Source organism: Penicillium digitatum, chromosome 2 (assembly GCF_016767815.1).
Source record: "Penicillium digitatum chromosome 2, complete sequence".
In the NCBI taxonomy this organism is placed as follows: domain Eukaryota; kingdom Fungi; phylum Ascomycota; class Eurotiomycetes; order Eurotiales; family Aspergillaceae; genus Penicillium; species Penicillium digitatum.
In genome coordinates this window covers 1-23,591 of record NC_089385.1, presented here as the reverse complement: position 1 = coordinate 23,591, position 23,591 = coordinate 1, and the positions used below count along the sequence as shown (strand labels likewise).

Here is a 23,591-nt window from a genome sequence, read left to right as displayed (position 1 = left end):
CACGGGTACTAGTCAACCTAAGGCTTACCCCAGTACCAGAAGACCCCTGCATTTTTACAACAAATGGCATCATTGTCTTCTTTTATGTTGACGACATCATCATTGTTAACCATCCCAACTTCGCCAAGCAAGCTACGAAGTTGGATCAAGATCTAAAGAAGGAATGGGAAATGCGAGAATTGGATGCCACCTGGTTTCTGAATATCCGCATTCTCAGAGACAGAGATCAGAAGAAGCTATGGCTCTGCCAAGATAGCTACATTGAGAGCATGACGAACAAGTACAACCTCGTCACCACAAGAAAGGTTGGCTCCCCACTAGGAGTTGAACCTCTTGTCCCATATGATGGAGTGGCTACACCGAGCCAGATACATGGATACCAAGCCAAAGTTGGATCTGCTCAGTATGCCACTACCATTTCAAGACCAGATGCCGCAAAAGCAACATCCAAAGTGGCAGAATTCCTGACGAATCCCGGCCCCAAGCATATGGATGCTATCGATCGGATCATCCAGTACCTCTATGAGACCAGGTATTGGGCTATTGAGTACGGTACTCGACCACGTGATGCTTATCCAACACAGTCCGAAAACAATCCTGGCCTATCCCTTGCTGCGAAGTCAATTGAATTCGCAAGTGATGCTTCTTTTGGTGACAACCGAGACCGGAAGAGCTCGGAAGGTTACCTTTGTAAGCTGTACGGGGGCCCCATTGACTGGAAAGCGTCTAAACAAAAGACTGTTACGACATCGACCACAGAAGCAGAACTTCTTGCCCTCGCAGAAGCAGGAAAAACCATCCAATGGTGGCGCCGAGTCCTCCATTCATTAGGATTCGAACCAGATCACCCACTCTCCATCATGTGCGACAACCAGCAAACCGTCGATCTATTGACAAAGGAGGGGGCAGCAATGCATACGAAGCTTCGACATGTGGACATTAACCGATGCTGGATGAAACAAGAAGTTAGTGAAGGCCGAGTCAATGTGGACTGGGTTCCCACTGCAGCTATGCCAGCAGATGGGCTCACCAAGGTGCTACCAAAGCAGAAGCAACACGTGTTTCGGGAGCTGCTTGGTATGCGTGAAATTCGCGACAGAATCATCCCAGAAAGTGATGGAAGAAGCAGTTCTTGAAGCTCTGAATAGCTTCAAAAACTGGGGGGTGTGTCGAGATGTGTGGTGCCACCCTGAGACATGAACAAATGCCTCAATGGCGTCATGCCGAGACAGATAAACTATATGTGATGTTTAGTCAGCATTGTCCGCACAGATTGCTTAAAAGGCGCGGACCTTGTCATTATTTAGAAGAAATTCAGAGTATTTTTTCATACCATTTCAAGTGTTCTACAATCTCTTTCATTTGCTCCTGTTGAGAAGTCGAAGTACGAGCACCTCAAAGCAATGTTTGCGGGGCCGCCTCAATCTCAGTATCTTGATGCTGGATGTGCTTTGGCACTTGGCAGTAAACAAAACAAAAATATATGGCAAATCTATCCCTGCATAAATCTAGGCCATCTGTTGGATAATCCATCTACATCTGCCAAGCCATCAAAGCCCTCGGGAAGCCGAAAAATGGCGTTCGGGCCGACACTTCGGCCAGTCAGGTTACAAGAGCCGTTGAACTCCACTGAAAATTTATGCAAACGGCCCACATTTGCCAAGAGATGTGTACTCCGTTAATTTTAATTTTTTGCAATAGAACTTGTTGCATATCAGGGGGAAGTTCTGATAGTTCGATTGTTGAGCCGAATACGCCGAGGCTGCTTTCGGTTATACTTGAAGGGGATTTCTTTTTTTTCTCTTAAATCAGTCTCAACATTTGGAAGCCTTTGAAAAAAATCTCGTCCATCTTGCTGTTTGACTCAATCCTTCTTTAATAAAGTTACAGCTTCTGGTCTGAGCCCGTCCAAATGACAGCTACCAACGACGGGGAGTCTATGCTACCTTCCAAAATCCCTTTCTGGTGCCTGATTTTCGACCAAAAGGTTGTCACGGAGGAAGTCATGCAATATTCATATACCGGCTTAGGCACCGAAGACGACCCATATGCCATCGTCTGGATTCCTGAGGACCCGCGCAATCCTATGAACTTCCGCCCGATCAAAAAGTGGTCGATTTCACTCCTAGTATCATTTGCTACTCTCGCAGTGTCATTGGTCTCATCCGCGTTTTCAGGCGGAATGCGCCAGATCATGGAGGACTTTGGTGCCTCCCAGGAAATCGTTATTCTCGGTGTATCGCTATTTGTGCTCGGATTCGCGATCGGGCCTTTGATCTGGGCACCCCTTAGTGAGATCTTCGGTCGAAGACAAATTTTTTACCATCTCTTTTTTGTTTCTGACTGTGTTCAATGCTGGCGCAGCGGGTGCAATGAACATCGAGACACTCATTATATTGCGATTCCTAGCAGGTTCTTTTGGATCTTCACCATTTGGCAATGGACGCGGCACTATTGCGGACATGTTCCCAGCTTCTCAACGTGGTATCGCTATTAGTCTTTTTGCAGCTGCGCCCTTCCTAGGACCGACACTAGGCCCAGTGATTGGAGGATTCCTAGCTGCCGCTGCCGGCTGGAGGTGGGTGGAGGGACTTCTTGCTGTATTTTCGGGTGTGCTCTGGCTATGTATTCTCCTCTTGTTACCAGAGACTTATTCTCCTGTTCTGCTGCGCCGTCGCGCAGAAAAGATGTCTGCCATGACTGGGAAAGTATATCGCAGTCAGTTTGACATTGACCGTGGTCCCGCTCCTCTGGGCAAGACCTTGAGAACCGCGCTTTCCCGTCCGTGGATCTTACTCTTCTGTGAGCCGATTGTGCTACTTTTCTCCATATATATGGCAATCATCTACGGCACACTCTATATGCTCTTCGCCGCCTACCCAATCGTCTTCCAAGACATCCGCGGCTGGGGCGAAGGCATCGGTGGTCTCGCCTTCCTTGGTATCCTCGTCGGGATGATAATGGCCGTGATGTATAAATTCCCTGAAAACTTCCGCTACGCCAAAAAGTGCAGCCAGACCACCGACCGACTCGCTCCCGAACTGAGACTACCCCCAAGTATGGTCGGTGGTATAGCACTACCAATCGGCTTATTCTGGTTCGCCTGGACTAACTCGCCTAACATCCACTGGATGGCCTCGGTCGCAGCAGGAGCGCCCTTCGGGTTTGGTATGGTTCTCGTCTTCCTTAGCGTCTTCAACTATCTTATCGACTCATACACGATCTTATCTGCCTCTGTGCTAGCCGCAAATTCTACCCTTCGCTCACTATTTGGCATGGCCTTCCCGCTTTTCACAACCTACATATACCATAATTTAGGCATTCACTGGGCCTTGTCGATTCCGGCCTTCTTGGCCCTTGCGTGTGTGCCCTTTCCATTCATCTTCTACAAGTATGGCGCCCGCATCAGACAGCGGTGTCCATATGCTTCTGAGGCGGATGCCTTCATGCGCCGCCTTGCCGAAAGGAACCAGGCGACTAGCCGGGAGGAACCTGATTCGGAGAAGGGTGAAAAGCTAACCTCGGTGACTCGGGGATTTGATGACGTTGACTCGATTGATACCGATGCTCTGTCTACTGATCTGTCTTGCGGTATGGTCACACGTCGTGCGTCCCGCGCGTCTCGGCAATCTGGTCGGTCTTTGCATCGTGTTGCGACTGCAGCGCAATATGAGGAGAACCCTTACGACTTGGATCTGATCAAAACTCGACAGTCGGCTATCAGCTGCAAGGATTGAGTGGACGCGAGAGATACGGAAATCAATAGCACAAAATTAATCCATATAAATGCCCCTTTGCTGCATTTCAAAAGAAACTTCCAACTTCAAGTTGATCTTCAAAGACTAAAAGCTTGGTAATAAAAAGTTGACATCAGTTGACGTTTTTGGGAAATATATTGATTACCTCATCGTTGGGGGTACCTCAACCCATCTCTAGTTACCTTGGCCCTAACCTCCACGCTATAATAAACTCATCTCCGCTGGGGCTAGCCTGGTAATGCTGGAATTAGAAAGAACAATACTAATCACCATAATTGCTCGACATGCCTGGCAACATTTAACGTACAGGTTGACTACGGTATTCAAGCCTTCGGGTTCCACTCCTTAGGTTGTTGGATCCCATTCTCTAATTGCCGCTTCGACAGTATCGCCATACTGATGCAATTCGAACCTTTATCTCCGAAGAAATCGCAAAGATCTAGAGCCACATGGAGTTGAGATTGAGAATGCACATCCTTGGGTTGTTAAATGGGGTACATGTGTGCTAAAATAACGGGGGATCATGTTGGCCTATGTATGCATCAGCAAAATATGATTCGTATGTTTTTGTCAACTAATCTTAGGATTATTGACACTTTGTGCAATGCACCTTTCTATCTACAACATGATTTCTCGTCACTTCCAGAGCTCAACCCTTGTCAGTCTGAAATATATTTCTTCGAGGCAACGATTCCAAGGCTAGAAAGTTCATCATCTTTGGTCATCCTGTTTTTGATCCTTATGGGGAAGAAAAGAAGGGGATGAAGAGGACATGGCTCTTTGGCCCGTTAGATTGGAGGTGTTATTTCGGTTGGTCTTGTAGAAAATTGCAACTTCACGTGAAAATGTGTTGATGAAGATAGGATGGGATGGATGTCAGAATATCAAAATACCATGTGTGGCCACAACCGGCTAAGATTTGAACCGTTTTACCCCTCATCGTATTAAAAGACCCGATGCTTCCCCGGTCTTACAATGAAATCGTCTTCTGCATACTCATCCATCTCTAAGAAACTCCCATTTTTACTCCAGCCATCATGACCGGACCTAGAGTTGCATGGATAGGCCTCGGCAACATCGGCCGTGTAAGTCGACTACCACCAACTGCCCAGCCCAAGAACCTCATTTAACCCGCTATCCCAGGGCATGAGCCAAAATATCGCCCAAAAAGGGCCCCAGACAGGTCCCTTACTCCTATTCAATCGTACAACCGCACGAGCAATAGTCCACGCTTCGAAGCTTATAAACGCCCAAGCCGTAACAACCCTCACCGAAGCGGTAACTCAATCCGACCTAATTTTCACCTGCGTCGGCGATGATGCCGCCCTCAACTCAATAGTCACCGCAATCATATCGGACCCTACCATCCCGCAAGACTTGTCTAGCAAGACCTTTATCGACTGCTCGACCGTGCATCCGGATACGTCCCGACGAACCGAAGCAGCCTTCAACCAGCGGGGGGCAGACTTCGTCGCATGTCCCGTCTTCGGGGCACCGAACATGGCAGACGCTGGACAACTTATCGTCGTTCCGGCCGGAAAGCGTGCAGCAATCGAGAAAGTACGACCGTTCTTCGACGGTGTCGTGTCCAAGAAGACGATCGACCTCTCAGCCGGAAGTGAAGGTGATGTAGATGTTGGACGGGCGTCCACACTGAAAGTACTGGGCAACACTTTCATTCTTAATACTGTTGGTGTTCTTGCCGAGGCACTTGTTGCCGCTGAGGCGTCTGGACTTGGGGTTGAGCCGTTGCAAAAATGGCTGGGGCTTTTCGCACCAGGGCCGTTTGCTAATTATGCGGAAAGGATGGTCGGTGGGGATTATTGTACCCGAGAGGAGCCGCTTTTTGCAGTTGATCTTGCTAGGAAGGATCTGGGACATGCGTATAAGATTGCGAAAGAGGGAGGACTGCGGATGAGAAATGTCGAGGTTATGGATGGACTTCTGGAGGGGGTCAAGGAGGTCAAGGGGGTCAAGGGAGACGTTGCTGCTGTTTATGGGGCGGTTAGAAAGGGAGCTGGGATGGAGTTTGGGAATCAGTAATCTCTTCAATCAGTAGTGGGATTAGACATAGTTGTGGGAAGATAGAAGCTGGGATTGTTAAAATCAATCTGATGAAGAAATTAGATTGCTAGGGCAAGCTTTTGCTTGTAATGCTATTAAATCATGGTCTCCATAGGGATATGGCGGAGACCCAACTAAATGAATGAGTAGAGTTAATTATGAACACAGAATTGGTTGAAAAGTAGCCACATAGGCGGCGCGCGATACGCGCTATCCGTTCAGCCATTATCACATCACTCCTCGCGAATTTCGTGAGACTCGTCGTGGTGCTGGTGCTCACCAGTGCCGGCTTCAACCTCCTTGCGACCCCCGGTGGAAGATCCCTGCAGGTCGGCAACGATGCCCTCGGGGGGAACCCAGCCAGCAGACTTCCAGGGCTTAACGTGGAGGACGTACATGGTGTCGACCTCCTCGAGGGTCCGGCCCTGAGTCTCGTTGACAAAGAAGAAGACAACGAGGACGGCAAGGAAGCAGCAGGCAGCGAAGACGTAGCCGTAGCGGAAGTCGATGGTGTTTGAGATGAAGGGAGTGAAGAAAGAAATCAAAAAGTTCCAGGTCCAATTGGCAGCGGTAGCAACGCCCATGCAGATAGCGCGGTACTTGAAGGGGTACATCTCACCGCAGATAGCCCAGATGATAGGACCCCAAGTGGTGGCGAAGCCAACAATGAAAAAGCAGGTGAAGACAATCATGGTAACACCGGCGGAGTGGGCAGAGGGGTTATTGTTCAAGATCTCGTGACCGACGGAGGCCCAGATCATGAAGCAGACAAACATCCAAGCGGCACCGTACATCAGACACTTGCGGCGACCGTAGTGCTCGACAATGTATAGACCGGGCAGGGTCATACCAAAGTTGACGGCACCGAGAATGATTGAGGTGACGTAGGAGTTGCTGAGACCGATACCATGGAAGATACTGGTACTGTAGTAGAAGATGAAGTTGGCACCGGTCAACTGTTGCAAAGATTGCAGAGCAACGCCGAGCAAGATGCGGTGCAACATGCGGGGGCCAGTGAAGACTTCTTGCCAGGGAGCATGGCCGTGGGCGAGCTCCTCCTCAAGCTTCTGCTTCATATCGGCCATCTCCTGGGCAACGACACGGTGGTTGCTAGAGACACCGTAGAGCTTGCACATGACATCGCGGGCCTCTTCGGTACGACCGTGGCGGTAGGCGAAACGAGGGGACTCGGGCAAGAAGAGGGTACCAATACCAAGAATCAGGGGCCAGGCAAAGCCAACACCCATGGTGATACGCCACGACGCGGCATTTTTGAGAGTCTCGGTGCCGAAGTTGACAATGTAGGAGATGAAGATACCGAAGGCAACGAACAGCTGGAAAGCACTGACCATGGCACCACGAACCTGGCGGGGGGCAGACTCAGACTGGTACATGGGGACGACGCTAGAAAGGGCACCGACACCCAGACCAGCAACCAAACGGCCAATAGCAACTTGGTACCATTTGTCTGTAGTGGCAATCTGCACAATGATACCGACGATATGGAGGAGAGCCCAGAAGGAGATGGAGTACTTGCGGCCAATACGGTCAGCAATGGGGGCAGCCACCAGGGCACCAACCATAGTTCCGATGGAGAGCTAATAGACTTTAGCATGGGTGTTGACTTGTATAGGGGAATGAGATAATTCCCACGTACCAGGCCGACAATCAGACCGTTGCGAACGTTACTGAAAGCATATTCTCCGGTGGCAGCATCATACTCGGCGAAGCGCTGCTTGAAGTCGATCATGGTAGTGAAACCCGAGATTTGACCTGAAGTTCAGCTGCTATTAGCGTTACATCCATCAGTGGCGAGGGTTGTGTGACGCTTACCAGTAGAGTATCCAAAAATGAAACCACCCATGGAAACGCATAGACCAAGGATGAATGACCGCCAGGTCAGGTACTGGACGGGGCTATCATCGAGTGTGTGGTTATCTTTCTCAACTGCAGTCGAGTCTGCACGAGTAGCAGTTGGGTATTGAGATTCAGCCTTTCCAGGCTTGATTTTATCCATCAAGGCAGAGACACCCATATTGAACAAGTCCACTATGGATAAAAATAAATAGAAGTTGGAAAGAAAAAGAAGAAAAGAACGGGAGAAGGCGAACTAAATAGTGGGAGTTCCTGAGAAGTTCTCGGGAGGTGGCTCTCTTTCCTTTGGGGTACCGTGGGTACACCGTACTCCGTACTAAACACTGGAAGTATGGAGAGACATCAGAAACTATGGCTAGCAAAAAACGGGGGCCCGGATCTTGCTTGGGATTGTCCCACGTTTTCTTTTTACGAAATGGGGTATACAGTTGTAAATTTCACTCCGTGGGCCAAAGCAGACTTTTTTGGGTCTTTTTCAATCTCTAGCGCCATGTACTCCGTGTTTGGGATCCTCTTTTCTTTGGGTGGAGAAAGGTGGAGGGATGGGGAATATTATACCTGGAATACCCATGGGCTGAAAACATCTGTATAATGTACTATTTCTTCTTGGGATCGTTGCAATTGTGATGTTTCCAAAGCTCATAGAGACCAACTGCTAGTGCGCAATGCATACACTACACAACATAAACAGTAAACCGTACAAAAACATGTCAGTAGTAAACAGCACACAAAAAAAACTAACTGATCACCCGACCTTCTTGCCACCTTCTAGAAACATACGGGATTTAGTTAGATCTACTGGGTCCTCGGTGGAAGTACACGAATGAGAATTTGGTGGCTAGACCAAGGACTAGATTTGGATACGTAACATTGATCATGACACTTCTGGTTCTGGTTCCTAGCTACAACCACTCATTCCAATTAACGTGACGTAGATACTCGGGTGACATCTTTCAGGTCAGCTCCTGGTGCCATGTTTACCGAGAAGCGAATCAGACTTTGCAAATGTTGTTGAAAGAAAACAATGTGTAGGTATAACATGACAGTTTACCCGACGAAGAACTATGTACGGAGTAATCCGTATAGAAGGAAACAAAAGGTGACTGAAACCGGGTGGATTCCCGGAGAATGAAGGCGAACGCCAAATAATTAAAAGAAAACTAAAAGAATTGCTAATACCAAAGAGATAAGTGGGCCGTAGTGCGTGGACTCTACTCTCTAACTGGTCATGGGCGCGCCGATCATAGGTTTTGATTAATGAGCTCAAGAAAAAATTGATTGCAGTTGATAGCTGCCTAGGGGGTAACAAGTGAAAAAGAAATTCTAAACTTAGAGGGAGATAGTCCCATTTATATGCTTGAACTAATTCCAGTGAATTCAAACGTGCTGATAAGAAGCAACCCGAGTTGGACGTGGAAAATAGCATAGACCCACTACCGGTGAGAGTTTGGTCGACTCGCGGGCAGAGATTTCTGATCCGTTGATTTTCTGACTCCACTGTTTCTCAATCGGCACACCGAATGAGTTTCCTATCCCGAGCCGATTGCAATCCCGAGTCGGGACCGCCACCGACTCTGGCCGAAAGCACTCATGTACGGAGTACATTGAAACAATGATGTGTATGATAGATGTGTACGGAGTACGAAGCACACATTTAAAAATCCTCTTGAATGTCAACTAACACATGCTGAATGCTTAATTCTAGCATAATCCTGTTTTCTCTCCAACAATTTGCCTGCCAAGTTCGGCATGTCTTTCTCGGCATCCCTTGTTCGGCTTAGGCCCATAATGGAAAGCCCCGAAAAAAAAAAGAAGAAAAAAAAAAAACTCTGCCAGGGGATCAGACCACTAAAAGAGTAAAATCAAAGAAAACTCTGTAGACACCCCTAAACCTTCTCTGGTTAGCCTCTGACTAGGAAGTAGATCACATCCCGTCAATTTGACCTTACTACCATCTATGCCTGTGTGAGCTGATTTCTTCACGCAACGCAACTCCGTAGATTACAACATAATCTGATTTTCTCGGGTGAGCCCGGCAGACTTAAGTCACATCATCTTTTGTATGTTGAATGTGTTAGAATGAACATTGAGTGTAATCTTTCTGTAGGTCTTTGTATCTGCGCCAATGTTTTATGCTTAACGCTGTTGGATTAAGAATTCTGGGCAACGATTTAGAGTTCACGTGAGACTTTAAGAGAACAAAAGATCCGCACTCTCTCTGCTTCGTGCTCCGTACAATAGATTCATCTTGGTGAACTGTTAAAATGACTTTAGATAAAACTAAATTACCAAAATAATACTATTCCAGAGCAATAAACTTCGTACATGGGCATTTGATCTATCATCTAAAGCCGTCGTGGTCATGCAGACAACGAAATGACGTCTACGGAGCACTGTACGTTGCATCAGTACTTGTGTGCACAGCATGCCATACAACCTCACAATTAGGCAACCCCGCCTCTCCCCCATGAAACGCAACTACCCCATTATGTTGTACACAGGTGACAATCTTTGAATCCGATCCAATCCACCTTTTTGTCTGGAAGGGTCCAGCAAGGAATATCGCCCCATGTCAGATGCCGTCATTCCTTTGTGTCCTGTGGCCAACATCTGGAGGGGGACTACCTCCAGAATAGGCATTATAACTGAGATCTGCCCCATTCTACCATGACTTTGTCGGAGTGTAATTACAATGTATGGTCCAAGCCATGCTTACACTTTACAATTAGAGAATCAATCTAAGCAACCAAATTATCGCACTGTCTATACCTCTCTATGCCTACAAGGATCGCAGCCCATAAACTTCCACAGTGTACATATAACCTTCTTGGCAAGCACAATCTTCATTGTATCTGTGCCACCTTGGATGCTGTATCCAAACATTTCTTTGGACATTCGCTTATCATTCTGGATATCGGTTGATTCATTCATTCAATCCAGTTGCACTACGTCAGTGGATATATAAATGCCGCACTGCTCCCAATAAATGATCAAAACCAAACTGTCTCGTATTAGTAGATTGCCACTGTCACTAACAATCAGCCCACTGGTGCATTCCATCTAAACACCTATCGAATTAACCGCCTGTAACCACTTGCTCTACGTAGCAGCTACAACATCGGCACTAGGGGGCTATCATAAAGATCCACCTTTCCCTACCCGCTAGCTATCCACTAGGGAAGAGTCTCAAGGTTACAACCCGGGGAATACCTGTGGACAACAAAGGCCGATTAGTAATCGAGGCCACCTAGTGTCCCTTGGTGTGGTAATGGATAAAATCAAAAATCAACATCTGGTTTTGGCAGTACATGCAAGATCATCAAGTCAAGACCAGGGGAACAAACTCCCACAAATCATAACTGTGTCAAATAAACTTAGAAATCATCCACAGTAAACAGTTGTGGAAACCAAAAAAGCGTGTTAAGTGAACATTTGGACGAGGAAACCCAGGAGGGGGAAAAAAACTGAAACATTAAACGCCCAACACCATTTTGCACCCGGTATCAAAACCAATGGACAATGATTAAGAATGGGTCTCGTTTCAGCCGCATCGTCATCAGCGGGGCTTCTAACGACGATCTGTCTTGCCCATACCACGCTTTCCAGAGAACTAAAGACAATGGAGTTAGAAGAAAATTCCGACGAAAAAAAAGGCGGGGGAAAAAACGTACCAAGTGCTTCTCGAGTGAGGCGGTTGTGTGACGATCAGCCTCACCAGCACGAGCCATACGGTTCATCTTCTTTTGGCCCAGCTTAGCCATACGCTCGGCTTTATCACGATTGCTGAAGGTGGTAATACCGTCGAGACGACGGTTAGTTGCCGGTGTGCTGCGAGCGCGGCTCTTAGCGCGAGCAAGGGCCTTGTGTGGGTTGTCGTCGACGTCCATAGCGTCGGGGTCGGCAGTAGGCTCACGGATAGTAGTGCGGCCGCGAGGCTGGTTGGCGGCGCGGGCACGAGAGCTAGCTGCATCATTGTCGTAGCCAGCGGAGTCCAGGCCCCTGCTCATTTCGGACAGCTTCTTCGACTTGGCGCTGCGGGGGATGGGGGCACGGTTCTTGAGCGACTTGCGCATCTTGGCTTCGTTGCGCATCAGCACGCGCTTTTCGCGGATGAGATCGGCCTTCAAGCGGTTGTCAGCGTCTTCGGCGTCCTCCACGCTCTCGTCAGACTCGTAATAGCCATCTGCCTCGAGCTTCTCTTCTTCCTCCTCGAGGGCAGCAAGCTTGCTCTCGATATCCGGATCCACAAAGTCGTAAATATTCTTGCCCTTCCACACCTCGGGAATCTTGTCGTGGTTCCACTCCTCGTTTCCAAGGGTGTAGTCGCGCTGCATGTCGAAGTTGTAGACACCGGCACCGCCGTTCTCCTCTTCGATGTCGCGCTCCAGTCTCCGGCGGTTGGGGTCGTTCTTGTCGTACTTCTTGAGGTCCTTGACGGCTTCGGGAATGAACGTCTCGCGCAGACCGCCCATAGGCTGAGCCACGTGAATACGGGACAAAACGTCTCCGAGACGGCTGCCGGGGGTGGCAGCGCTGGAGCCGGACTTGAGCTTCTGGGAGACTCGCTCAGCGAGGAGCTTGTCGCAGGCGGCGTTCTTGACGGCAGTCACGCCTTCGGTGGTAGTACAAGAAGCCTGCAGCATCTCAACATCCTCTGCCTTGAGGATCTCCTGCAGCTGCTCCTGGTACTCAGGCTCTAGTTCTTCCGGACGGCGCACATCAATTTTGTTGACAACAATAAAGACAATTTTGTTGGCGAATAAGGGCTTGATGCTGTGGAAAAGCTTGATCTGGTCGCCGACGGAGTATCCACACTGCTCGGAAAGGTCCATGAAGTAGAGGATGGCGGAGCGTAGGTGAGCAACAGCGGTGATCGATTGCATTTCAATGGTGTTCATCTCCTCCAGAGGGTGGTCCAGGATTCCGGGGGTATCAATGGCCTGGAAACGGAGGTATTTGTAATCGAAATGGCCCACAAACAAACTCTTAGTGGTGAATGCGTAAGGTTGAACGTCGACGTCTGCGCGGGTGATGTTGCGCAGGAAGCTGGACTTTCCGACGTTGGGGTATCCACAGATCAGGAGAGTACGAGTGTTGGGGTCGATCGAAGGCAGACGACCCAAGTGCTGGCGGACCTGCTCCAGGTAGACGAGGGGGTCCTTCAGGCGGCGGGTGATTGTTGCCATGCGACCGAGGGCAGCACGCTTGAGCTGCTTGCACTGGAACAGAGACTGCGCATACTTGATGAGACGGACGTAGTCGCGAGAAACGGTTTCAATCAGGTGCTTGGCGGTCGAGACTTGACCAAGGGCGATACGGAAGTGGTCGGCATCGTAAAGAGTGTTCATCAAGTCCTTATCTGGTGTGGACGTTAGACCCCACCCGAATAGCCAAAATCGCCAAAGGAGTGAAACTTACGGAAAGGATGGATATCCTGAAGGCGAGGAAATCCATCGAGGATGTGCTGGAACTTCTCACCGAAAGTCTCCTGTGTATATTTGACCTTTCTGGTGTAGAATCCTAACGTTGAAAAAAATCAATCAGCGATTGTGCTTTATCGATAACCTCAGCAGCTTTTTTTTCCTTGTTGTCGCCATGTCGGATCAAACAGAAGGAGTACAGAAGGATTGGGATCATACCTCTGATACGGCTGATCTTGAAACCAGCACGAATCTGTGTGGGAAGCTGTCTCTGAGTGCGACTCAGGACAATATCCAGAAATTCCTGGTGTGTCGGCACAGGCGCAATCTACCAAGCGGTGAAAAATACATCAGCAATCTCCTCTTGTCAAATCCGGCTTAAAAGGGCAGTGGGGAATTCACTCACATCCTTCCATGTTGTCTTCATGATGGGCACAAGTCAGGAGTCAAAGAAGTAATGACTCTTGAAGTAATGCCGTGAGTGAATGAGTGTAGATAGAGTGGGTTTTTCTCCACGAAAAAATTGTTAGCAGCCCTTTTTTCTGCCGAGCGGAGGATTGATCTGGGGACAGGGATTGGACAAACTGTGATATAGGCGAGTCACGTGATCACATGACAAAAAATCGAACCAACCAAGAATTCTTGTGAATTTCCATGGAACGTTTCTATTTTTGAATTATCAATCTCTCGCCATATTTTAATGTGATGCTCATATAAACTGCATTTCCGTCAACTATGGTACACAGTCCGTTGTGACCGATTCAGGAAGCCCAAGCTGTTTCTGCCTAGATTCATAAAAAGTAATCCCGCCACCCCAAGAAACTCCATTGCTTTTCTGTTATAACCCCGTCTAGGTTAAACCCTTGAGATGAGACAAAAACCGGATGTGCGTAATAAAAGACATTTTTAAACCGTCCGTAGTTTGACATGCTTCCAGCCGAAAAGATGCCAAACAAGAAAAAAAAGAAAGGAACCCAATGGAAATTTGTTACTCCTCAAGAGGCTCGGGTCCAAACTCCAGGATCTAGTTGAGATCAGTATAATCTTTCTGATAGTCGAAAACGAGCACAAACCATATCAACCCAGCCACCACCACCGAACTGGCACTTGCTAGGGCCATGGGACTCGAAGCCAAATGACTCGTAGAAGGGGATCAGGTGATCGTGTACAATGATCGCGATGCGCTCAGCAATCTGGGCCTCTCTAATACGGTGGATATATGACTTCATCAATGTGCTTCCGACCTGCTTACCCTGGTGCTTTGGGTCCACAGCAAGCGAATGAATAGCAATGGTGTTGCCACCTTCTTCGTGGCCAACGGGTTGTCCATCCTCAATGGACCAACGCTCGTTTTTCCAGTTGGCCGGAAGTCGCATCGACCGGTCTGTCACAAGAAGCTCCGAAGTACGGGTGGCAATGATGTGTCCAACGAGCGTTGGGCGGGGTTTGGTTTCTCCTTCTGCGAGCAACGGAAGAGTGAAGAGGCCCAAGCTAAGCTCGGGGCATCTGGTGAGACGGTATACGAACTATCAAAGTATTAGCATAAAAGTATTTATCAGTCCAAAGTCCCATCCCATTTATCTTTTAGTTGACTTTAATTCAAATATAGACTCCGTACTCCATTTTGGTATAACTGGATTTTGAACAGAATTCGGGTAGCCGTACCTTGTCATAAGAGCAACGCTCCTGCTCGGGGAAAGCTTCCTCTACTTTCACACAATCTTCCACATTAGATGCGGAGAGCAATTGGACGAAAGGATGCAGGTCATCTAGCTTTGTGCGGTTGTGCGAGGGTGGGCGGCGGAACCAGTATGGGAAATCGTTTGCGTCGTCATCCTGATCAACCGTAGCATAGTCCTCATCCACTTCGTCGTCGTCGTCATCGTCCTCATCATCATCAATTGGAAACCCGTTGGCTAGTTGAATGCCAGCACGGCTCATGATACGTGATAAATCGCTGTTGTCGGGGGTTCCGAGGGAGAAGTCATCCGCATTGGATAGTGGCCTCAACCCGTTATCCTGGCCAGACATGGACTCAGAGAGATATTCACTCTGATCGGACATAGTGGGCGATTGAAAAAGGAACTGGGAAATCGGAGGCCAGAGCTGCTGTAGCGGCAAGGATCGAAATTTCCGAGGGTGAGACCAGACTAATGTGCCACGACCAATTGGAGTGCAGGGGGTTCCCGGCTTGGTGGCGAAGACGAGGGATGTGAATCTAAAACGGTGGGAATTAATTTCATGCAAGTGTTCGGACTAGTTTGGAGTCAAACAGATAGATCCAATTTTTTGGCAAATCGACAGCTGTTGTTCCTGGTAAAATTAAAGGGAGTCGAGTCTCAAGTGCTTCCACGATGGAAAATGTTGGCAAATCATAAGAATTTGCGATGGTATGTGTAAGGAGAGGGGTGTTGCAACGTTGTCTTGGATCAAAGGGAGTAGGGACACTTACTTGGGATTTGACAATATTTGACAATTTGACCGTGATAACTCCAGATGTTTGAGAGACGTCCCCGGGTGGTTTCCAGACGAAGTACTCGTGGAGAAGGGAACTTTTTGCAGTGGGGGGGAAGGGCGATAAGTTCCGATAAAGTACAGGAACTTATCAGTACTGCATTCTGGCCCGTGTTCGCCACACATTAAATGTACTCCCAGGTATTAGGTCTGTACTGTTACATTTGGCACCAAAGCGGTCTACTTTTTTTTAGTAGGGCTATTGGTGTCTAGACCTTGCCGAACTTGATTTTCTAAATCACTTTTTTAGCGGACGGCGTATTAGGTAGGGGCTTAGTTTAGATTCAAACGAATTGTTGATGCGTCATTATTTAGGGTCAATCATTAAACACTACACATCTACATCTATGTAAGCCCTACACATGGTGGTATTGTTGATCTACAAGGGCAATCGTGCCAAGCCGCTCTAGGGCTACTTGCTATAATCTCATCTCGCCTACTCCGTAGCCTCGTGAGCCCCGAGCCCCAATAAAGAGGTTTCACTTCAATACAAGAGCTGCAATAAAGCAGATCGTCCGAATAGAGGTAAGGATCATGGTCATGAAAGCGGAAATCGTGATTTACGTAGGTTGATTTTTCCTTCTCTCCATATTTTTGGTTACAAGGTAGTAACTCCGTACCAAAGAAACATTTCTACTACATCATTTTGTATGCTTAAATCAACCTGAAATGAAGAAAGTCTGCGCGGTTTGTCCCTCGATGCTCGGCATCTACAACCACATGTACCTAGATATGGTCCATTGGTGGATTATGAATTTAATGATGAAAGTCCGGTGGATTTCCCCATCTCCCCCTGGCTGCCTGTAACTGAGAGAGATGGTATTGAGTCTACAAATGAAGCTGTAGATGAAACTGGAGATCTCTGGATGCGTTGTAAAAGAGAGAAGCTATCTACAGGTTAGCTAGACTAAGTACTAGGAGCAAACAAAGAAGCCATGTGACTTCTAACAGTCACACATAGTCTAGCCCTACAAGTCCGGATTTAACAAATTCACTAGACAGAGTACTCTATACAGAAGCGACAAACTTAGATGTAGGCATGGCAGCCCTGGTGTGGATATGTTAAATGCCTCCCTCTTATCAATCTTCGTATCCACAGGCGGTGAGCGATAACCGAGGATGCGTCATATTTTCTTCTCTTTTTCGTTTTTGATCTTGACTCATTTGTTCACTTTCTTTGCATATTGTTATGGTTTTTGTTGGTTCATAATCAGATTGCTACTCGGAGGGTATTGCACGGGCCTTAACTGCTGAGGCGAGCAATTGATCCCAAAACATGCACTCAACCATTAGCTCCCGAACTTTGAACTGGTCTCGAACGGCCAAATCCTCATTAGTCAAGGTAATCAAACCTGATCTACCGCATAATACTGAGTATTCATTGACTGGAAGCTTGAAGCAACATCTCGTTCGTCCTAGTGACCCCATTGCGGCGTGCCCGGCACAGGCGCTGAATGTCCGAACTCAGATCGCCGAGTTCTCGGGCAGCAGCGAAAGGAAAGATCATCTCGGCCACCGCGCAAAGGAGAAATTGCTCGATCGGGTCGGTGGCAGGTCACATTCATGTCTCTGCGTTATTTGCTAACGGCTGCCTGTTTGGCCTAGGACTTCTTTCTCAGCCTTCTGAACTCTGCGTCAACTAAGCGTGAAGCCAAGTCGTACCTAGCTCGGCTAAAGGCCCGCCCCGACAAATCGAGCCAGGAATCTACACCCATGGTCCCAAACGGGTCCGTATCAGCATCTCTCCCCCCTGGTGTCAATTTGGGCTCGTTCTATGGTGCTTCCAGGGCGGTGTACGACAGTCCTGTCTTCCGGCAAGATACAACTCCTACTCCGCGCGCGCAAGATATACCCGAAAGGCTGCACTTGGCGCTGATCAAAATCACCACCCCGCAACTACTCGATGATATCGTGATCAATGGAGTGGCTAAGACCCTGTCGCAGCTCACCCGTTTGGGGATGGCATGCTGCGTGGTTGTCGATCCCGGAAAGATGGACGGCCCTGCCGCGCGACAAACCGCCATTGAGCAGGCGAACCGGGTATCGGCGGCAGTCGATGAGCAACCTGACTCGAAATCCTTCAGACTGGACTCGGTATTGTCGATATCACAACGGGGGTCTGGTGCACCCAGGGTGCTCTCGCGAAAGGTGCTCTTGAGTGCCCTTCGGGGTGGTCATGTGGTTCTTATTCCTCCCGTCGCCTATACGGAGGAAACCCCACGAGCTGTCACCATTTCAGCTAACGATGCGGCCCTTGCACTAACGAAAGAGTTCGCGGGATTGTCGTTAAATCCAGACCCGGACGAAGATCCTACAGTCACGGCCGACATTATCAGCACCCTGCAAAGGGAGGTCTCACTGGACCGCATCGTTGTTCTTGATGCTCTTGGGGGTATTCCGGCTTTCAAGGGCCCCCAATCATCGCACGTTTTCATCAACATGGAGCAAGAGTTTGAGCAAATTACCGATGAGCTTTCCCAAGCACGAAACTCCGTTTCAAACAATGATTCAAAAGCAACCCCAACTTTCGACAGCAATCCACTGTCAAAATTTTTCAATCGCGGGCTTGTCTCTCCCAGCCGACCTCCCGCGTCTGGTCAATCACCGGGTGCCGAGGTGATGGAGGAGGCACTCAATGGCCATTTAGAGAATCTCCGCTTAGCCCAACAAGCATTAGCCATGCTACCATCAGCATCGTCAGGCATCATCACATCCCCACAAGAAGTTTCCTACTCAGCTCGTTCACCGCATGAGGCAGTCTCCGACTTGTCAGCAGTCGGGACCCGTCGACAGCGCAACCCGTTGATCCACCACCTCCTCACTGACAAGCCTCTACTATCATCCTCTCTACCCCCAGGTCGACGCGGTACTCCCAATGGCATCAGGTCCACCGCAGCTAGCCCGATAACCTCTCACACGACCTTCGTCAAACGTGGAATGCCTCTTACGATCCTCCCAAACCCCTACACAAAACCCTGGACAGCCCAGGTCCAACCACGACTAGGGCTGAACGACCCAACCATCGACCTTCCCCGCTTAGTCAACCTAATCGAAGACTCCTTTGACCGCAAGCTCGATGTCCAAAACTATCTCGAGCGAGTGAACAGCCGTATCGCTGGTGTCATCATTGCCGGCGAGTACGAAGGCGGCGCAATCCTCACCTGGGAATTACCGCCGGGCGTACCAGACGACGGAAGCCAAGCTAGTGCCGCACGCATGGTGCCCTATCTGGATAAATTTGCCGTGCTCAAGCGCAGCCAGGGGGCGGGCGGTGTCGCGGACGTTGTGTTCAATGCGATGGTGCGCACATGTTTCCCCCATGGAGTCTGCTGGCGTAGTCGGATAGACAACCCGGTTAACAAATGGTACTTCGAGCGTTCTTTAGGAACATGGAAGCTGGCAGATAGTAACTGGGCGATGTTCTGGACCACGCCCGGGCTAGTGGAGGATACTCAGCGCTTTCAGGACTATGAGGTTGTTTGTCGGTCTATTCAGCCTAGCTGGGCTGATACGAAAAGCGTCATTGACTGATGTGTGTATATGGAAAGGAACATTGGTGTTGAGGAACACAAATTATTCTTGATGCCTGGCGTAGCTCAAAATATGGGCTTCCTGCATCCTAAAATGGAATGGATAAAGAGTCCTTACAATATGTATACCGGGATCAACCGATCAATGACACATTACATTGATCCTAGGATCGGACCGAGCGGGGCTCGTCACATATTCGGGTATCCGAAAGTATCGATCATTTTCTTTATAGTCAAGGATCCCCCTTAGATTCCTTTAAATTCTAATAAGTCTCAGTTTATAGGTTACTACAACAGTCTACCCTATAAAGATTCACCACCTCCACAGTGGCGTACTAGCGTATAAATTAGCATAGTATTTAATATGGTATTTTACAAATTGATACTACATAATTCTTTTAAAAAACAGGGTTCTTGTCAGGGTGCGGGCTGGCAGGACGGTATTATAGGAGATGACTGGTAGGAACAGGCCGTAACAGATCAGATTCCACTTGACAGGTACAGGCAGGGGCAGGCTATTATACAAGACGTAGCTCGAAGAGCTACAACAGGATCTAGAACTGAAGTTCAGATAAACAGGTCAGAGATCACGTGCCGTGATCTTCCTCTAACTAAGCATCACGGTTCGCACCGTGACAGTATCGTGACGATAGCGAGGGAGGGATCAGCGACGTGATTAGTCGGCGACGACGAGGTTGGACCCACCATTCAATAGATAGTATCCAGAAAGGTTAGACAAGGTGTTAATCTTGTCTAAAAAGGGTTGGCGAGGTGTTAGTCTCGTCAAATGGGATTGGTGAAAACTCTGGTTTGTGGGGTCAAAAATCTCCACCGTGGTGCGACGCAAGCACCAAAAAGGGGTTAACCAGGGTTTCGAGGGTTGCGTTACACAATGGCCTCGAAAGCAACGGCGCTCATAACCTGATAGAGATATACTACAGTTCTACTATGAAGTGTAGATGTGACTGGAAAATCTCTGTTGTGCGTGAAGAGAGAGAGAGAAACTATCTACAAGATGGGAAACTAAGTACTAGGAGCATGTGGCAGCATGTGAATATTCACATGCTTCCAACAGTTAAGTTATATTTAATGCATCTTCCATCACCAGCAATGGGCAGAGAAGTAGCACGCAAGATTGCTTTGGTATGAGGCGAAAAAAAACTTGAGGTCATATGCGGTCACTACTTATACTGGATCTTTCTTCTTCCCTTTACAATTGCTATAACTATTCGGTTTTGATGGAGGCTCATTGTGGGATCATCAACAAATATAAAGGATAAGCCATACTTGTGGTTGTGGTGAAGCGTGACGGAGATATTTTCTAACCCTTGCATTCTACATCACCACAACATATCTGCTCTACTTTATTGATTTACGTAGGGAGTTGTGCTAACTTAGCCTAACCTCTTGTTAGATTTGATATTCTCCGCAGCGTAGCTTCTACAACTCCCTATACAACCAAGCATCTCACATTCGGCCATGACCCTCAAAGTAATAATCCCATCCCTTACCAGGTTATAATCCCCCGGAACCTCTATCAAACCTTCCCATCCACGCTCCATAGCCTCTCCATCGAAGCCATCATCATCCGTCCTCGTCATCAACATCGTCACCATCGGACACCACCATCACAAACGCCCTTCCATACGACGCACCAACAGGCCAGGCCACACACTGACCTAAAAACGACATCAGATACCTACAAATGATTTCAACAAACGTGCCTTTGTCTCTCTCCGTTGGTCACCCCTACAGACGGATGTCTCAGCCATTATCAAGCGCTATCATCCCACTGTCCGCTTTTCAACGCGGTCAGTACCTCTCCTTCAACGCACCTCAACTTTGCAAGTGCCTCTCTATTCGACGTACCTCATGTTGCCTTTTTTTTAAGATGTCTTTTACAACCAGCTTCACAGAGCCTAAGCTCTCAGAGCTCGTCCCAATCCTCACCAGCGCATCTAATTTTACCTCGTGGTCAACATCACCCCAATTTCACTACTGACCCCGTCTTTTATGACGCCAATTCAACTTTCAAAAGGAAACGCTCCCGCCAAACCGAAGCAGTTATGCACCTTTCACCAGCGTAAATTGGCGCCACATCAGAGCAATGCTATCCCAATCTTGCCAATTCCAACACCACATCAGCTAACATGGTCAAAATTCCAGCTAATCACACTCCGGCCACCACCGGCCACCACCCCCATCACAGCGAATGTCGTCACCTGAAGCCTTGAATAATACGTTGCAACAACTTTTTCAACAATTGGGGTTACATTTCGTTTGGGGGGTTAGAATTCATGCTCTTTCTAGCCTAGCTTCTACCAATCTTCGCTCAGCCGAGCATCTCACACTTTACCATGCGCTTCAGCGAGATCCTGATCCTCTCTTGACACCTTTGCAAACTTTACATAAGCTAGCCTTTTCTAGGATAAACATCTCATTCTGAATAAAATCTGGCACAAAATCCTGAATGCTTTCTTAAGAGATATTTTTTGGCTACTATATCTAAAAGGGATTTCTATATTGCGTGTGGTATAGGCCGCAGCACCTATTAGAGAGACTCTTCTCCCCTATCTCGGCCACCCTCTACAGTGCTGCCCCGGTTATCCATGCGGTATTTTTTCCTCACTTCTAGCCTAATCACCTGGTCCACAACACAAAAAAGAAGCTGAGGATTCCCTTATAACTAGGTGCTTTATAAGGCGTTGATGTTAAAATTTGGATTTCTCGTCTCTGCCTTGGCTTATAACTATATTGTGCAAAGGCTTTAGCGTAGCTGAAAACGTTGAAGGTCGTGTTCGTGTGCCATTTAGCTGTGCGGAGTCAATGTAAACTGTTCTTATCATCGCCGCACAATCTCTCCATGAATTTCTCCATCCCTCAATTCACCGGAATGTCTTACCCCCGTCGAGCCCGTACTACCAAAGCTCGCCATATCCCCGCACTCCCAGAGGTTTCATGAAATCCACAAATGAAAACACTCGTCTTTCGTGCATCCCATAAGGCTTGTCTCCCAACTTTCTCTTTATACTGGCCGCCAGTGTTGATGCCACCCGCGGAACTTGTGGCTTGGATGATTGAACTTGATACTGAGGGGTTTAGACCTGGCAGTTATCCCTCGGCTCCCCAAAACTTATGTAACCTGGTTAGTTTGATTTGAAGGTGTTGTTGTTATTTGTGATCGTGTGCCATCCTCACCAGCTGTTGCGGTTGTCTCATCCCATGCCCGTGGCGATAGAGTCCACTCCCCGAAACTGTCCGGTTTCGTCATGAAATCCGCGACGAAAAAACTGCGGATGCCCTCAGTAATTATCCCACTCTTACCAGGAATCGATATTCCATGGCCGTCCAGTTCATCGAACAGATGTCTACGCAACTCTTTTGAAACCCGGGAATCCAACAAACTATGTGGCACACTCTGTTATTCAATCACAAACAAATCCCAGCGAGTTCACCTTCTTGATCTTTGCTAGATACTAATTTGATACAACGATAACGATACTTGTCTACGTCTATCTCTTGACCGAACAGATTCCTTCTCTCTGCTCTTTCCAATATTCTAGTGTCTGCTAACGTGGAAATTCGATTAGCTTTCTCGATTTCCTCCTCGTTTCCCTTGACGCCGTCTTCCTCCATTCGTCCTCCCCGGTGTCCAGCTCCAGCCTTCCTGTATCCACTCTAAGGCCATTTCAACACCTCTAAGCTTGGCTGCTTACATGGTGGACATGTCGTCGGCGCCCATCTGTCACCCTCTTCGACACTCAATGTGCCTGTCACTGCTGCAGCGCCGATGAGCTCAGTGTATCCACTTCCGTCAGTGAATATGTGGGGGGGGGGGGGGGGGGGGGGGGGTGCCCAGTTCTCTCGCCTTGTCGCACGTTGTCCTCGCTGCTTCACGGTCTTCGATAAACTCTTTTGATGGTGCAGAACATTGTGCCTGGATGAATGCTTGTCAGATTTTCCACTCAATTGGTGGCATAGGATCCCGGAGACCTCCAATCTTCTTCCATACCCGCGCTTTCATTAGTTTCCACACTCCCTTCGAACGGTAGGCTGTGCTTATGGCAATTATCAGGAGAGAAATGTATTGCCGAAATTCAGGTAGGGATTATGGACACATGTTGTATTATATGCGAAGGTTGATTAGTACCTACTGTTTGGCCTAAATGCTTCTCCTATAGCTTTTGTGTTCCTCTCTATTCCATTCGTCTCTAGCTTCGATAAACTCAAAAAATCTCCATCTTCTTTCCATTTATGGTCCTCGAGTAATACACAAAGGGCTTAGGGCTTAGGGCTTAGGGCTTAGGGCTTAGGGCTTAGGGCTTAGGGCTTAGGGCTTAGGGCTTAGGGCTTAGGGCTTAGGGCTTAGGGCTTAGGGCTTAGGGCTTAGGGCTTAGGGCTTAGGGCTTAGGGCTTAGGGCTTAGGGCTT

General features: G+C 48.3%; 6 protein-coding genes across 6 annotated transcripts; 3 read left to right on the top strand and 3 right to left on the bottom strand.

Moving 5' to 3' along the window:
• Nucleotides 1-1,912: 1,912 nt before the first annotated feature.
• Pdw03_6109 (MFS multidrug transporter, putative) lies at nt 1,913-3,737 on the top strand (the record flags this gene model as incomplete). The annotated part of the gene is made up of 2 exons (XM_014682330.1): nt 1,913-2,291; nt 2,365-3,737. 2 exons carry the CDS (start codon nt 1,913-1,915, stop codon nt 3,735-3,737), a joined length of 1,752 nt encoding a protein of 583 aa, XP_014537816.1.
• A 1,058-nt stretch (nt 3,738-4,795) lies between these two features.
• On the top strand, nt 4,796-5,801 carry Pdw03_6108 (6-phosphogluconate dehydrogenase family protein; the record flags this gene model as incomplete). Its single annotated transcript, XM_014682331.1, has 2 exons — nt 4,796-4,843; nt 4,902-5,801. 2 exons carry the CDS (start codon nt 4,796-4,798, stop codon nt 5,799-5,801), a joined length of 948 nt encoding a protein of 315 aa, XP_014537817.1.
• A 254-nt stretch (nt 5,802-6,055) lies between these two features.
• On the bottom strand, nt 6,056-7,857 carry Pdw03_6107 (MFS monosaccharide transporter, putative; the record flags this gene model as incomplete). The annotated part of the gene is made up of 3 exons (XM_014682332.1): nt 6,056-7,420; nt 7,480-7,595; nt 7,656-7,857. The coding sequence occupies 3 exons, from the start codon at nt 7,855-7,857 to the stop codon at nt 6,056-6,058; spliced, it is 1,683 nt and encodes a 560-aa protein (XP_014537818.1).
• A 3,408-nt stretch (nt 7,858-11,265) lies between these two features.
• Pdw03_6106 (Nucleolar GTP-binding protein (Nog1), putative) lies at nt 11,266-13,544 on the bottom strand (the record flags this gene model as incomplete). Its single annotated transcript, XM_014682333.1, has 5 exons — nt 11,266-11,307; nt 11,369-13,056; nt 13,116-13,217; nt 13,337-13,445; nt 13,524-13,544. 5 exons carry the CDS (start codon nt 13,542-13,544, stop codon nt 11,266-11,268), a joined length of 1,962 nt encoding a protein of 653 aa, XP_014537819.1.
• Nucleotides 13,545-14,105: 561 nt separating this feature from the next.
• Pdw03_6105 (Acetyltransferase, GNAT family) lies at nt 14,106-15,757 on the bottom strand (the record flags this gene model as incomplete). Its single annotated transcript, XM_014682334.2, has 4 exons — nt 14,106-14,141; nt 14,191-14,643; nt 14,783-15,335; nt 15,570-15,757. The coding sequence occupies 4 exons, from the start codon at nt 15,755-15,757 to the stop codon at nt 14,106-14,108; spliced, it is 1,230 nt and encodes a 409-aa protein (XP_014537820.2).
• Nucleotides 15,758-16,907: 1,150 nt separating this feature from the next.
• On the top strand, nt 16,908-19,162 carry Pdw03_6104 (Amino-acid acetyltransferase, mitochondrial; the record flags this gene model as incomplete). The annotated part of the gene is made up of 3 exons (XM_066101250.1): nt 16,908-16,973; nt 17,031-17,174; nt 17,237-19,162. 3 exons carry the CDS (start codon nt 16,908-16,910, stop codon nt 19,160-19,162), a joined length of 2,136 nt encoding a protein of 711 aa, XP_065956333.1.
• Between the last annotated feature and the right edge of the window lie 4,429 nt (nt 19,163-23,591).